This window comes from Trichomycterus rosablanca, chromosome 14 (genome assembly GCF_030014385.1).
Source record: "Trichomycterus rosablanca isolate fTriRos1 chromosome 14, fTriRos1.hap1, whole genome shotgun sequence".
Taxonomy (NCBI): domain Eukaryota; kingdom Metazoa; phylum Chordata; class Actinopteri; order Siluriformes; family Trichomycteridae; genus Trichomycterus; species Trichomycterus rosablanca.
Genome location: NC_086001.1, coordinates 22,632,579 through 22,650,203, shown reverse-complemented (window position 1 = coordinate 22,650,203; position 17,625 = coordinate 22,632,579). Strand labels below are relative to the sequence as shown.

Here is a 17,625-nt window from a genome sequence, read left to right as displayed (position 1 = left end):
AAGAACCTTGCATTCATGTCAGTGAAATATGCAACCTACTTGACGACTTGAAATAGCTGGTGAGTGGCTCGTATTGCTGTAGAATGCGTATCAAACACCGCTCCAGGCTCAGCCAACGAATGGAAATATGCTGAAGTATCTCCATATAGTCGTATTCGTGCAACTCACAGAATTCTGTGATGAGAATGTAACATTAAGTTTCAGTCTACTGAAAATCTTCTGCATGCCATTCACACTATACTGCTGCTGATTAAATCACAAACCTGTTAAGTAACCTTTACGGTTCGTACTGCCTCTAAACCAGTGCCCAACATCCACTGCAAGATCTTCGGGGTCAAATCCAGTCACCTACAATACATTATGTTTCATAATCACAGCATTTTGATCACAGATTCATTACACTACAGCATAACAAGCTATTTAAATCTTACATTAGGTTTAACATATAGGTTATTGAAAGGATACAAACTTACTTCCAAAAACCTCTGCCCAGCATGTTTCACAGTATTATGAAGAATATGGCATGGACACCCATGGATGTACACATGGGGATTCTCTGTGAGTATCCTTGAGGAAATGGAGTTTCTTGCCCCTGTATTGACAGGGGCATTGTCGATAGAGAGAGAAACACAATTACCCCACGGTATCGAGTGTTTCTGGAGGATGTCGTTCATTTTCTGGAAAATGACTTCGGCCGTGCCGCAGCGTTGCCCACTTGTTGTGCACATGTCCAGAAATCTGTGAACAACAGCCTTGCCGTCAAACACTCTGACCGAGAGGGGGTTCATTTTCTCTCGTCCTGTGATGACAAGGTGCAAGCATTACATTACAAGCATTACATACACCCCACACTGAAATGTTGTGTAAAGAAATAAATACTGGAAAATGAGAAAGTGTCAACTGGCTGTCAAAATAACACCTGTATCATTTGATCCATCTATTATTAGAGTGAAGGGATTGGTCTTCATCTTGGTGACCAGCTCCTCCCTAAATGTGGTGCCACAGCTTCATTTATTATGCACATTGTTTTTGTGCTGGCACATTTGTAATGCTGTGCTGTGACAGAGTCCTTGAAACAATCCCTGAACAATGGACTGAAATGTTCCGCGATGGCAAATGGCACATTGTGCTGCACCATAGCCACAGCCACTTTAACTTCAGCTCTTCTTGTCTGTAACAGAAAACGGTGATAACCATGTTATCAGCAGAGGGGACATTTAAGTCAAATTTATTTGTATAGCTAATTTCATATAGTAAACACAGACTCAATGTACTTTAAAAGTGTGATATCAGCTACCCTGTAATTGTTCATAATCATTGTGACTGAATTACAAAAACTAATTTTTATAAATGGAGGGCAGAAATAATGAAAAACAAGATTTCATGTGTTAGCTGCATGTGCTCCTATACCTTGGCCTCTTGTGTAGTCATGCCACCAACAGCAACTGTGGGATAAAACTGAGCAATACCGCTTGTGGACTGCAGTGCCTGCTCTTTAGACTGGTGTCCTTTGCTCCTAATATGTCGCTGCACATCTGCTACACCTTGATGGGCACATGAGTTTTCCTGTCTGCAGATTGAGCACCAATAGTAGGAGCTGGTGGTGCCTACACTAATGAATGGCCATTTTGCTGTCCACTCACTTTTAAAAGTGCTCCTATAGGTGGCAGCTCCAGTTAAGGCCGTTTTTTTTCACTGTTATTTCTCTGACCTCCACACTCTCTTCTTCGGTCATCTCCACTGTCACTATCTCCCCTAATGTCTCCCTTGCTGTCTCAATCACTGCCTCTTCCACTGGTAGGCCTACCTCATCTGACCTGGAAACCTTTTTTGATGGCTGAGCCACCAAAAATGAAATAATACTCTTTTGTTTCTTCCCTGACATCTTGAAGTCTGAATAAACAACACAAACAGTAAAAAACAGGCAAACGTTCCTCTCTTCATCCTCTTTAAGCCTACCATTCAAATGAACACTTTAACTGGCAGGTATAGGCCTTATACAAAGAGTTGAAAAACTATAGTAACTATAGTAACTAATGAAAGATTAAAATAAATGAAGATATTACCTGATGATCCTGACGGTTCTCTTCCACCTCCAGCTCGTCTACAATTATGTGCACGCATTTAGAGCATAGGTTACGTCACTATTTCAGACCTCCCGCAGCAACAAGAAATTCTATTTTCTGATTGGCTGAGAAATTCTATTTTCTGATTGGCCGATAGGTCGCAAATTCAAGACAGCGGTATGAGTGCAGAGTAGTCTGCCTTTGACTCGTGTGTAGGATAGGTTATAGTCATTTCTGTGCGGCGAAGTTCATCATTTCTCAGCGTAAGAAATACCATGTGTGGTGTGTGAGCTCGTTGAAAAGCTTTGAATGTTATTTTTGCTTCACTGTGTGTATGGTCCCAGCTAACAATTTTTGGTTCCCAGAACGTTCTGGGAACGTTAGTTTTTGGTTCATTTTGGTTGCCCTTTGGTTCCCCAGGAAAGTTTTCTTTATGGAAATAGAACGTTCCAGTTTGGTTGTGCATTATAGTTCTGGAAACGTTCCCCTAACGTTCCAGTAACCTTAAAATTATTGAAACCTTTAAGGGAACCTTGTACTAACCTTTCAATTATTGAAAACTTTAGACAAGAAAACCTCACTTTCTAGTTGTGCTAATGGAGAGTTCTGCTTGCTATATACGTGCACTGCAAAAATGTGGAGTAAGATTTACTTAAAAAAACTTTTTGAATGTTTTTCCACGTACAAACTGCTAGTAAATTTAACAGACCATATATTCAGGTAAAAGTTACTTACAATTCTATCTGGATTTTACTAGAAATTCTTCAGTCAAAGTTACTTTGCTACACACTTCAAGTATATTTTAATAGCTGTATGTTAGTAGATTTTACTTAAACATTGCAGCACTAAAAGCATTAAAATATGGCTTATAAAATGCTATATTATATATTATGAAAAATGCTATATATTATTAAAATGCTATATTATAAAATGCAAAATAATTTTACATTATTCAATTCAACATCAATGATTACCATATATAAAAACCACTATAACAGACAGACAACATTTTTTGTCAAACTTTTTTATTTGTTTTGCTCAATTAATGGAAATGTATTTTTTACTTCCAGTTCAGTGGACAAAATGTCTTTCAAACAGCGTGTTTTCTAAAGTCTCACTCGCTACACAAAAGTAAAAACTGTAAATGGAAAACAAACTATAAAAGTGTCACAGTGTAAGGACAAAATAAATGATATCAATCTTTCAAACATTTTTCTGAAAACTTGCAGTAAAAAATAAAAATAGATGCAAGTAAAAGTGCAAGAGAAACCCTCGCTCCAGGTGGACTGACTGTAGTTCTCCTCCTGAACTCATCTTTCACCTAAGACAAAGATAAAAAAAATAACATAAATAAGTAATTATAAAGTTTATGTAGACCTCAGAATGTTATGTTACATATTATAATTCAATTTTACTTTCTCAAGGTTTGCTCACAGGTTGGCTAATAATGCACATTTGTATTTGAAAGACCCGGGACTATACAGCCTCAGACAGATTTATTTTTAAGTAGCAAAACAGGCTTTCATAATCATGAGACAAAAGAACTATTTTAGAACCAACGTTCATTAAACGAAACAAGTTATCCCGATTAATATAACTACATAACATTCATTCTGCCATGCTAACGGATGCTAATTTGGAGTCAATAGTGTAGAAAGTTAAACACATTTTAAAAATGTATAATATTAACTGGCACGGTAATATAATTTCTTAAAAAATGACAACTTACCATAAAACAGTCCTCTTTGGCCAAAGTATGTCCTCAACAACCGAAAAACTTGGTGGTGAGAAGACTTGAGAAGATTCAAAAGTCTCAGCAGCTCGTTTTGCACTACTAGAAGTTTTTAGTTTTGCTTTGCTTCAATCCAAGAAATAAAAAACATAGTTAATTTTACTTGGTATTTAGAAAAAAATTTACTAATGTATTTGATAACAAATAGTTACAAAGAAACACCAAGTAACACACTGAATTATATGTGACATTCTTAAGTAGCAAGACTGTACTAGAATAATCTTGTATAAAGTACTTTAAAAAACTTCACTCTATTTACTAAGCCAAAAAATAATTTTTTGCAGTGTAGAGCTAATTTCTCTCACTGGATCATGAGAAAACCTTCCGGGAACGTTACTGGAACGTTACTTTAAACACATAAGAAATAAAACCTTATACAAGCTTTAACTAACGTTCTCTGTTAGTTCTCATAAAACCATGAGAGAACGTTAGGTTTCATAGTTTTATAATTGGTACTTGTAAGTAAAGGTTGATCTACAAAAGGCTGTTTTTTTGGAAAGTTCCTACCAAAAAACTTTAAAGATCATAAGAAAACCTTCCGGGAACGTTACTTTAAACACATAAGAAAGAAAACCTTAAGGGAACTTTTAGATAATGTTCTCTGTTAGTTTTGATAAAAACATGAGAGAACGTTCGGTTTCATAGTTCCCGGAACGTTCCGGGAACAGCGCTGATTTTTTTTACGAAAGTAGAACGTTATCATAACGTTATGGGATGGTTCCATAAAAAAAACCATAGGGAAACCAAAATCTAACGTTACGGGAACGTTCTGTGTTAGCTGGGCACTTACCCGTCCAGCTTATACTACAGGAAAATATAATGTAAATATCACGAAAATACATAATAATAATAACTTTGTTTAACTGCCTTGGACACCAGCTTTGATGAAGAAAAAGGGTCAGTGTGTAACAGGAGGTTTGGAGTGAAGGTGGGTGTGTGTGGATAAAAGCTTCCAGCACCTGGTATTCCCAGGCGGAATCCCATCCAATTACTAGCCAGGCCCGACCCTGCTTAGCTTCCCAGATCAGGTGTTCTCAGGGTGGTATGGCCGTAAGCAAGAGATGCCATAAACAAGCTGCTTCTTATAGACGTCCGTCGTTCAGCCTTTCACTCCGTTGTGTGTCGTCTTTTACTTTCTCTGTTCTACATGCAACTTTTCAAATAAAAGATCCTGAAACAGTGACAAAACACACAGAACACAGAACCACACACACCGCTCAGCTGCTGCTGCTGATCCTCTTTCACCTGCATTTAGTACAAAAACACCACAACAAATCATCTGGATTCAACCTTTTCTTAACCAAGTACCAGAAAAGTCACTCACTGCTGCCTACAAAACCACACAAAACACTTTATACAGAAGAAGCTTTAACTCTTGTCATTTTAGACTGTTTTCTGAGGTGTTTATAATGATTGCAGTCCCACACTACATACTGCATTCTTAAATATTTGCTACTGTTCAGTTGTATTCAGTTGTGCATTGAAGTTTCAGCACCTGAAATTGTACTTCAGCTGTTATTTCTGTACTTTGTTATTTTTTACTATGCAAAATTATTTCTGTTCAAGAATAAAAGGCAAAACTGATTGGACAGTTGATTAATTAGGGTTACAAAGCTTTAGTTCTTAATTCCTGAATATTTTTTTTAAATACAAAAAATACTAAATTGTTAAATAAAAATAATACAATATAGATAGATAGATAAAACTTTATTAATCCCGATGGAAATTGTTTTGTTACAGCAGTAAAACACAGAACTCTACTCTACACATGTTGCACAACCATAGAATATAGAACAGAATCAGTAAGGGAGGAATATACAGGGGCACCGCTATATACAAATATGGAGTAAAAAATAGTATACTGTATCAATAAAGTATCAATATACACATTTATTATTACCATTATAATTACCACTACCATTATCACCACTGTTATCAACATTATTACCATTACTATCACTAGATTATTAATAACAATTATAATAATGACAATAACAAAATGTAAAAGCAAATTTGGGGTCTAGAAAATAAAGTGACTTCAGTAAAAAAAGTGGTTTACATTAAAGGAAAAACAGCCCTAATTAGTCCAGCAACATTAGATCTGGCTCGTTGTAGAGTCTGATGGCAGAAGGTAAAAAAGATCATCAAAGATTTGATGGATTTTACTGTTTTTACTTCAAAAGAAAGGAACCAGATCCTGAACCAACCCCTATTTCTGAACCCAGTCATAAGATTAAAATATAAAGGAGCAAAAATCAACAGCTAAAAGACATTTTTTATGAATTTACACAGAGATTTTTACCCACACAGGCATGCACTGACTTAATGAAAAAAAAGAAGTAAAAAAAATAAAATAAAATGGAAATTAAAAAACAATATCAAACAATAAAACAACAATACATTTAAAAATAAATTAAGGAGAATAAAACAGAGGAAGAAAATGATGAACCTGAAATAAAAGTACAAATAAAAATGAAAACAATAGAATTATTACTCAAATATTATTGTAACTCAATTTATAATGTAATAATACAGACCCTGTAGCGGTGGTCTTGCTAAAAGAATCAAGAAACAGTCATTGGATGAAAGTCTGGGTTGTTGTCAAACATACCACATTTGTAAGGTATAAAGTAAAAAATATCTTCTGGAGAAAATAAACATTACATTGTAATAAAATGTAATTTTAAAAATTAAATCTCTCTCTCTATACAGGCTCATCGTGGAGGCAAATTGGTGGATAAGTGGGCAGGTCTAAACTGCTGTAGGCTGAATGAGCACAGATAAACTGATATAGGCTGAATGAACGTACCACAATACAAATAACTATTTCTGTGAAAGAATCAAATCCCCTCTGAAACCATCCACACGTATCTAAGTTCTGCTGTATTATTCCTCACCATGTGCTGGTTTCACTTTTAAACTTGTGTTTTACAGCTCAGGAGAAATCAGGTGAGAATCAGCTTCTCCAGGAGAGTCTAAAACACCTCATGTGGCTTAATGTACTAAACAACCTAGAAACACCAAACGTCTCTCAGTTATTACTGCTCATAAGCGCTCGCTACTGCTGAAATGACCAACCTGTGGTTCAAAAGGAAAATGATTATTTTTATAATAAGATTTTGCTTATAATAGACAAAATAGAAGTCTTCATAAATGTATCACTGCCTCACGGATTCTAAAACAGTTTAATGTTACACTTTCATGTAAATTTTACATTTAATTTGTTAAATCTGACAGTTTCACTTTTGATCCTGAACGAAGATAAAACCCCGGGTAGAGGAGCTGAGTGAACGTGGTTTGAACTCTGTGGAGGAGCTTCATTGTATCAGAGACGCTGTAGAAGGACAGAGTTCCTGCTTCATAATCCACATACACTCCTATTCTAGAGGAACTCGGCATTATGGGAATTTTAATCTCTTTCTTATTGTGCCAGAATGAAAATCTGGATGGAGAACATAACAAACTCCAGGACTGATCATTACAGCCAAACCAACACTCATCACCGAATCCCTTCCTGCTGATGCTTTTATATGACACTGCTATTTCAACCTCATCATCCCCACTCCACTCAATCTCCCAGTAACAGCGTCCACTCACACTCTCTCTACACACAACCTAAAGGTAAATATCAAATCTATCTGGATGATCAGGATACGACTGTGATGTTATACTCCCGGTCACCACTTTGTTCTCCTCAGACAGACGGAGGTTTTTATTTACTGTGTTTGGATCCAGTGTGAACCACCAAAAATCTGGAGAGGAAACACAAAATAAACCAATTAACATAGAAGAGAGAGAGAGAGTGTGTACAGTGTGTGTGTACAGAGTGTGTGTGTGTGTGTACAGTGTGTATGTACAGTGTGTGTGTGTACAGTGTGTGTGTGTATAGTGTAAGTAAGTAAATTTGATTTATAAAGCACTCTTAAAACAACTTACATTGACCAAAGTGTTGTACATCGAACAAGCATACATAACACAACATTATGTTAAAAAAGTAAGAACCAAATAAAAATACAGAGTAAGAGAGAAAATAAAAAACAGATAAAAATAGACTAAACAATTATAATTACCATGGCTCCTCACTGTTCAAATGCCAGCTTATAAAGGTATGTTTTTAGGAGTGATTTAAAAACAGCGGCCGAAGGTGCTTGTCAAATATTAGGAGGTAGAGTGTTCCATAGCCGCTGAGCATAAACTGCAAATGCACGATCAAATGTGTGTGTGTGTGTGTGTGTGTGTGTGCAGTGTGTGTGTGTTTGTGTATAGTGTGTGTGTGTGTACAGTGTGTGTGTGTGTAAATGTGACAAAAGACAAACACACACAAAAACACAAACACTGCACATACACACAGACCTTGCAGAGACAAACAAAGACACTACACAAACACACAAGAACACTATACATGTGGACAACTACTGCACAAACACTACACAAACACACAAGAACACATACATTACACAAACACTACACAAATACACATAGACACTACACACACACAGACGTGTACTGGGGCAAATACATTTTCACTGCACTGTGTATGTTTGTGTGCTTGTGAGAAACTTACATTGTAGAAAATCTTCTCTGATTTCAGGTTCAGGAGGTATATGGACATTCTTCATTGAAGAAAGAGTAACAGTACAATCAACAGTTAAAATTAAAAGTAAATAAATATTTGACATGTTCTCCCAGTGTTTGTGTAAAAATACCTTAATTCTGAGTAATGGATTAAGTGTGAGTGTATTTCATTCAATCGTGGACTCACTGTGACCATGACCAGTACTGGGTTAATGAGTAAATGAATGATGTTTGTTAGATGTTGGTGGATTTGATTGTTTTGTTTGATGTTTGAGTACCGAAGCATTTTGGAGACAATGGAACACTGAGGGCTTGAACTCACCTTCATCTGGTATCTTCTCACACTTCTCAGGACTGATTGTGATGGCGACTAATTCTGCAGATCCAGCAGGAGCCGGAGAGACTGAAAATTCTACATCCAGACAGATAATGTTCACAGAGAAACAACAAGATGATGAAGCACAGTGATGTTTCACCAAATAACATTACCAGTATTTCATGATCTCTAATACGAATCAAACATCCAGAAAAGTTGGGACAGTAAGTAAAATGTAAGAGAAAAGCAGAGCAGTGATTTGTAAAATTCTCTTTGACCTGAATTCAACAAAAATAACTAAATATTTATCAGGTTAACTTATTAACTTTATTAATTTATGTAAATATTCACTCATTCTGAAACTCATGACTACAAGGGATTTGAAAACAGTTGGTACAAGAGCAAATTTACACTGTAAACATTGTAAAATGTTCCAGAAACATGTTAAATGGATAAATGTTGAGTTTTAAGGTATTTTTTCTCATGTTTAGGAAACTTGTTAATTGATCCCGTGGAACTGCATATACTGTATTTTAGTGTAATGTAAATTAATGGGGTTGTTTTTGTCACTTATACACTAAAAATACCACAAATATAATATAGAAACAGTGAAATACAATTAAAAACAGTTAAAAGTCAATAAAAAATACAATAAAAGCTGCATCTTACCTTTTCTTCTTTATTGTTTTCTTATAGCTTTTAATCATGGAGATGCTTGATCGTGGAATACCGTATTCTGTTCAGTACTGGCGCATTCACATGAGAAGTGACGAAACCGCTTTTGTGCTGCTGTGTCATTATTTCCTATGGATTGGGGTGCCGGTGCACAAAACTTAACATGACTTATTGTACTAAAACAGACTCTCGAAAAAGCTGATTCTGATTCTTACAATTTCTCAGAACCCCGAGTGTTACGACTTTATGGGTCATAATGTGTTTTATGTAGGGGGGGTTTTCTCTATGTTACAGATTTGTGGAAGATGCACAAAGATGCACAAAGCTACCACCAGGGGAAAACATCTATAAAAAGGAGACCTCTGGGAAGACAGGAGAGGATGATTTGCTTGTGATGTGGTTTGTGTTGCGTATCTGGCTCTCCCCAACATGTTTGAATAAAAGCTAACAATAATCAAGTTTAAGAGAACAAATTTCTCAACAAAAGGTGTCAGAATTCAAAGATTTTGAATTTAGGGGATGTCAAGTTACAAGGTTACAAACTGCTGTAATTTATTACTTGGACTGGTGCAACAATAATATAATTATAAAAGGTAAACATACCTAATAAATTGTACAATTAGAGAATAGAAAAGCATTTTAATAATCTAATTCTGCTCCAGTTAAATGTTTGTCATTTATACACAGCATAACTATAAATTATCTGTTACTTGTTGAAGAGAGCTGTATAACATAAAATATATGTATAAAATATAAATATATGTATAAAATATAAACAGAACTTATGAGTTGTTACTTGTTAAAGAGAGCTGTATAATATTTTTACCTGTTTCTCAGTTCTTTCTGCTGCAGCTGATATTGTCCCTAGTGAAAAAAATACTAAGATTCATCTAAGTATAAAAGTATCAAAAAGTATAATTTTAATAAATACATTAACCTGAAGTATACGTTTAGTTACAATCAAGTTTCATTTAATTGAATATAGTTATATACTTGTCTTCAAATACATGTTTAATATATTTTTGCAAAGTATGTTAAACAACTGCTGTAGTAACTCACTTAAAGCACACTTTTAATACATTATACAGGTTTACTTAAGTGTATTTTTTTCATAAAGTTACTTCCATAGTAAAAAGAAGTATACTTAAGCATACTAATCTTCAGTAGGCTACAGTGCACTAAAGTGTATTATTGTCACACTAATGATCAATACACTTAAAATGTGCTAATTATACTGTAATTGTACAAAAATAATACAAAAGCTCGACTTTAATTGGATTAAATGCACTAAACTATACTAAATTGAAACTCTTTTAGGTAGTTAATTTACCTTAATTATACTACTGCATGTGTATTTAACTCCATGTTTTACATACACGTAAATTACCCCTTGGCTGACCAGCCTATTTTTGTGTGTTTTCCGTCTGAAGGGCATACACACATTTTAATGCTGTTTATTCACAAAGTACACATGATATTAGGAAATGAACAATTGAATTATTAGCAAAACAAATTTTATGAAAAAATATCAAAATTATCATAGAAAAAATACAATCAACTCAAAACTACTGTATTTACAATGTCTATTTACATTTTTTGGTACAAATATTTACAGGTTTTTGTGGTGCCCCATATTGTGCCATTTGTAAAAACAGTTTCTTTTGGCCACATCGCACTTTGTGCAGTACACTGGCGTCTTCACAATTTCACCAGACCTTTTGCACATGGCACATTTTCACCTGCCAGCTGAACTGTCATCGCTGTAAAATGCTGGCAGGCATTGTTTTGTTTCACCTGAGGGTCCTGCAGCAGACTCATCCTGGGTGGTGTCCCCTGAAAAGGCCACAAGCTCCGACATCAGTTTCTCTCTAAAGAGTTTGTGAGTTAGAGCCTCTTGTGCATTTGTTTTTGATATTTGCTGATGTAAAATAAAACTATTTACAATCCCAATGTCAATGAAATGGTAAAATAATGTCTCGTACCACTTGACTGTCTTGTGTAAGACATTGTGATATGAAATCAAGGTGTCCGACAAATCGACTCCACCCATGTGCCTGTTGTAATCCTTGACCGCTGCAGGAACTGGAACATTCACTTTATTCCAAACCCCCTCCTGATTTTTTACTCTCCTCATTACTGTGTCACCATCATATGCCTTGTGCATTGTGGAGCACACCACCACCTCCCTTGTGTCCATCCACTTTACAAAAAGAAGTTGTCCACGTCTGTGCCAGCGGATGGTTCCTCTCTTTGCCTGCCTGGTGAGATCATTGATTTTTGTTCTTGGATACCCCTTCCGGTTGGTACGGATGGTACCACAAGCAAGAGTCTCCTTCTTCAGGAGATCCAAATAGAGCATGGGGCTTGTGTAAAAACTGTCAGTGTAGAGGTGGTACCCCTTGCCAAGAAGGGCAAAATCCATGAGGGACATAACTGAGTCATAGCTCAGTCCCTGGCCTGAGCAAACGGATTGCTTGCCTTCATAAATAAAAAAATTCCAAGTGTAACCTGTGGTTGAATCAGCCAGAACAAACATTTTGTAGCTCCATTTTGTTGGCTTTGCCTTCATGTATTGTTTCAGGCCAATTTTTGCTTTAGAGGCTACCATCCGCTCATCAATCGAAATGTCCTTGTCCGGCTGAAAATATGTCCGGCATGCTGTCAGCAACTCTGTATACAGTGGCTTCAATTTGAAAAGTTTGTCATATGTTGAGGTTCCCTTTCTCCTTGTGTTATCTTCGTCCTCTTTTGGGTCACACAGATGCAGGTTATTAGAGATTGCCAAAAATCTTTTGCCTGTCATCACTTTTGCGGTGTAATGAAGGCGGTAATATTCCTTTCCAGACCAGTAGTCTGCAACAGATTTTAGTTTCACAATCCCCATGTATATTACCAATGCAATAAATTTGTAGAATTCTCTAACACTGAGAGGAATCCATTTGTAAGATGGATTTGCAGCTGCTCTGATCTCAGCATACTTATTGGTGTTATCTACAATAGTCTTCACCACAGACGTACTGAAAAACAGCTGAAACAACTGCAGTGGGGAATATACAGTGTTCGATAGAAGCTGTAGCCCTGGAGGTCGCTTTGGCAAAAACTTTGGAATGCTGGGTGCCTCATCAACATCAGTGATGTCATGCCAAACATCATCTTCATCTTCGGTTGTAGAAACACTGCCTGGCCTTTTTGTTTGTGCAGGAACTCGGTGAGAACGTCCTCTTGATTGCCTCTTCGCACGTGTTGCTGATGACCTGGTCTTCTGTATTGTTGGGAGGTGGGTGGATGAAGTACTTGGCACCTCTTCGACAGACGTCACGGTACTTTCTGGATCTGCGTGATTGGTCCTTGATGTGGATTCAGGGTGGGGTGGGGAAGAATGCCTCTTTCTCTTTGTCTGAGCAGCTGGCACCCAGTCATCACCTGAATCCTCAGAATTGCTATTATAAAACACAAAAAGAAAAATACAACATAAGTTTTTGTAATAAATGCACAGCTGTAACAACATTCTTAGAGTCCTTATTATATTATATAATAAACTATAAGAATTATATAATAAACTATAAGAAACAACAGTATAGTCTTTTGAAAGTTATAAAAGTTGGAAAACAATAATTTCATCTTAATGCAACAACACAAATGTGAATTTGGTATAAAAAAATAAAAATGTACTTACTAGTCAAGAACAGCATCTTCTCCATGAAAAAAAGCGTCTTCTTCAAACGAATCGTAGTCACTTTCTTCGGATACCTGCAATTCTTCTTCTTCTTCCAGTCGTTCCAATTCAGCTAAAACTTCTTCTGCACTTTTAAAACTCTTCTCACACTGTGAGCACTGATCCGGTTTCTCTCCAGTGTGAATGCGCTGGTGTTTTTTGAGATTACTCTGTGTATTAAAACTCTTTCCACACTGTGAGCACTGATATGGTTTTTCTCCAGTGTGAATGCGCTGATGTCTTTTGAGATCACTCTGTCCATTAAAACTCTTTCCACACTGTGAGCACTGATACGGTTTCTCTCCAGTGTGAATGCGCTGGTGTTTTTTAAGAGATTCCTGTCTGTTAAAACTCTTCTCACACTGTGAGCACTGATACGGTTTCACTCCAGTGTGAATGCGCTGGTGTATTTTGAGTTTACTCTGTTCAGTAAAACTCCTCCCACACTGTGAGCACTGATACGGTTTCTCTCCAGTGTGAATGAGCTGGTGTCTTTTGAGATGACTTTGTTGATTAAAACTCTTTCCACACTGAGAGCACCGATACAGTTTCTCTCCAGTGTGAATGTACTGATGCATTTTGAGCACACTCTGTCTATTAAAACTCTTTCCACACTGTGAGCACTGATACGGTTTCTCTCCAGTGTGAATGCGCTGGTGTATTTTGAGCTCACTCTGTGTAATAAAACTCTTCCCACACTGTGAGCACTGGTACGGTTTTTCTCTAGTGTGAATATGCTGGTGTATTTTGAGATTACTCTTTGTATTAAAACTCTTTCCACACTGTGAGCACTGATATGGTTTGACTTCAGTGTGAATGCGCTGGTGTCTTTTCAGATCACTCTTTGTATTAAAACCCTTCCCGCACTGTGAACTCTGATACGGTTTCTCTCCTGTGTGAATGCGCTGGTGTATTTTGAGCTTACTTTGTGTATTAAAACTCTTCCCACACTGTGAGCACTGACACGGTTTTTCTCCAGTGTGAATGTGCTGGTGTATTTTAAGAGCACCCCGGGAACTGAAGCTCTTCCCACACTGTGAGCACAGATATGGTTTCTCTCCTGTGTGAATGCGCTGGTGTATTTTGAGATGACTCAGGAACCTGAAGCTCTTCCCACACTGTGAGCAGATGTTTCCTTCTTCCTGTGTGGGACTGAGAGAGGTGTTAATGCTGACAGTACCAGAGGACGTTTGCTGATTACTGGAGCTTCTGGTGGACGTCAGATCCTCATGTTCAGTCTTAATCTTCACCAGAGTCTCATATTTATCATGGTTGCAGCTCTTGATGTGATTGTGGAGCTGATTTTGGGTTGTAGAGGAACGTGGACACGAGGAGCAGCAGAAATCCTTGTTCAGTTCTGAAGCAGAAAATAATCAAATACATTTATAACATTATAAATAATAAATACATTTATAACATTATAAATAATCAAATACATTTATAACATTATAAATAATCAAATACATTTATAACATTATAAATAATCAAATACATTTATAACATTATAAATAATCAATACATTTATAACATTATAAATAATCAAATACATTTATAACATTATAAATAATCAAATACATTTATAACATTATAAATAATCAATACATTTATAACATTATAAATAATCAAATACATTTATAACATTATAAATAATCAAATACATTTATAACATTATAAATAATCAAATACATTTATAACATTATAAATAATCAAATACATTTATAACATTATAAATAATCAATACATTTATAACATTATAAATAATCAAATACATTTATAACATTATAAATAATCAAATACATTTATAACATTATAAATAATCAAATACATTTATAACATTATAAATAATCAAATACATTTATAACATTATAAATAATCAATACATTTATAACATTATAAATAATCAAATACATTTATAACATTATAATGAATACATTTATAACATTATTAATAATCAGATACATTTATAACATTATAAATAATAAAATACATTTATAACATTATAAATAATAACATACATTTATAACATTATAAATAATCAAATACATTTATAACATTATAAATAATCAAATACATTTATAACATTATAAATAATCAAATACATTTTTAACATTATAAATAATCAAATACATTTATAACATTATAAATAATCAAATACATTTACAACATTATAAATAATCAAATACATTTATAACATTATAAATAATCATATACATTTATAACATTATAAATGATAAAATACATTTTTAACATTATAAATAATCAAATACATTTATAACATTATAAATAACCAAATACATTTATAACATTATAAATAATCAAATACATTTATAACATTATAAATAATCATATACATTTATAACATTATAAATAATCAAATACATTTATAACATTATAAATAATCAAATACATTTATAACATTATAAATAATCAAATACATTTATAACATTATAAATGATAAAATACATTTTTAACATTATAAATAATAAAATACATTTATAACATTATAAATAGTAAATAAAGATTGTTAGTAAATGTTCAACTGAGACACAAATAAATTCAATAATAAATGTTTTTTTTACTGAGTTCATCTTTATCTTCAGGTTCTTCCTTCTTCACAGGCTTCATCTGGAAACCTCCACACTGTTGGTCCTCTGGGGTGAGGTGTTCCTCAGAGGTGACGTGTTCCACAGGGATCGAGGTTCCTTCACCTGAAATGTCTTTGTTTTGTGAAAGAAGAAAAATAAGTTTGTTATTGTTGGTAGTAACGACCAACTTCTTTATTAAGCACTTAATGCCTAGTTCACACTACACGATTTTTGCCCAGATTTCGCTCGGCGACTGGTCGGCGATTGATTTTCCGGGTCGGGAGCAACTCAGCGTTCAGTCGGCGATCAAAACTCGGCTCTCAGTCGCAAAGTGTGAACTATCCAACAACTCGACCCGACTGGCTCGCCGAGTGATCGCCGAGCGCTCGCCGAGCGAGATGAGTTTTCTAGCACGCCAGATATACAATCTGACTCGCACAACTCGCTGTGTCGAACAGCCAATGAGAACGCAAGATACGGGATGAGGCTAAACCCGGGGGGAGGGGAGTGAAAAATAACAACAAGCATGGCTACTGAAAAAGTTTCACGGGTTTGGAACGAAGAAATGGATGAAAGCACACACGAGCGTTACAGTATTTGTAACCTTATCGTTTACGCATAATATTATAATTTACATAATATATAATTACCTGCAACTCTCTCTGCAGAACAGATAATCCCTGTTGGCCACGTAACCCAATCCACTCCTTCACCCAGATTCTTTTTTTTTTTCTTTCTTGCTTTTTCACTGCATATCAGTGCACAAACAACTCGAATAGCTCGCTTTATGTTGACGTCCATGTCTGGAAGGAAAACTCGTCACTTCTCGCGTGTGTTTTCGTGACAAAACGTAGTTTGGGAGACCAGAAAAGCTCGCCTGCGATTCCAGTTGGTGATGGATCGTGTAGTGTGAAACCCCCCTATCGCCGATCAGTCGTGTAGTGTGAAATATACACCGACTGAAAGACTCCAGAGTGCAAGAGATTCAGTCGTATAGTGTGAACTGTACAGCGACCTGACAACTTGGAAAGTCGTGTAGTGTGAACTTGGCATAAGTTAGAACTAACACGTACTTCTATACTATCTGTCAAAAAACACGACCTATAAACCTTTGTTCAAACAGGGTTTCAGTAGATTTAATAATAATAATAACAATACAACCCCAAATCAGAAAAAGTTGGGACAGTATGGAAAAAGCAAATAATAATATAAACACAGACTTTGACTTTGATTTGATGTCAGACAGGACGAAGCTGAGATGTTTTATCTTTTATCTGCTCAACTTTATTTCATTTATTAATAAACATCCATTCCTGCATTTCAGGCCTGCAACACTTTCCAAAAAAAGTTGGGACCGTTCTCTATTGGGGACAGGTCAGGACTGCAGGCAGGCCGGTCCAGTACCCGCACCCTCTTCTTCCATAGCCATGCCTTTCTAATGTGTGCAGCATCGGCTTGTTAAAAAATGCTGGACGTCCCTGGAAAAGACAACGTCTTGAAGGCAGCACATGTTGCTGATAACAGTCTGGACGGTCCTTTTTGTCTTTACAATACACGTTTCCATCCTTGGGTAAGATGGTGGCGCATGCACCTCAGTGTCTGACCAAGCTTAGCAATCCAGTGTTTATTTACTTGGAAATTTACTGCGTTTTCACTTGAATCACTCGTGTGAACTACACATACGACAGACAGATGCTGTTGGACATTAATTTATACCACTGTAAGTGTTGTTTTGAACCGTCCATCCACCCTGACACAAAAGAGGCTCATGGACTGCAGCTAAACCACAGCGTGGTGGAACTAATGAAGAGCTGATGAAGAGCTTCTGTGGTGGTGTTTGCCTTTATGTAAACAAAACATGGTGCATGGACTCTGCCATAGTTAATACCTACTGCTCTGCT

General features: G+C 35.8%; 1 protein-coding gene and 2 pseudogenes across 1 annotated transcript; 1 reads left to right on the top strand and 2 right to left on the bottom strand.

The window, feature by feature from the left end:
• The window catches only part of LOC134326206 (zinc finger protein 208-like), a 339,536-nt pseudogene that overhangs the window by 39,989 nt on the left and 281,922 nt on the right, over positions 1–17,625 (top strand).
• On the bottom strand, positions 4,806–4,914 carry LOC134327155 (5S ribosomal RNA; annotated as a pseudogene).
• LOC134327013 (uncharacterized) lies at positions 10,922–16,252 on the bottom strand. Its single transcript, XM_063009102.1, has 3 exons — positions 16,158–16,252; positions 13,101–14,222; positions 10,922–12,864 (listed from the first exon to the last, which is right to left on the bottom strand). The coding sequence occupies exons 1-3, from the start codon at positions 16,250–16,252 to the stop codon at positions 11,160–11,162; spliced, it is 2,922 nt and encodes a 973-aa protein (XP_062865172.1). The 3' UTR covers positions 10,922–11,159.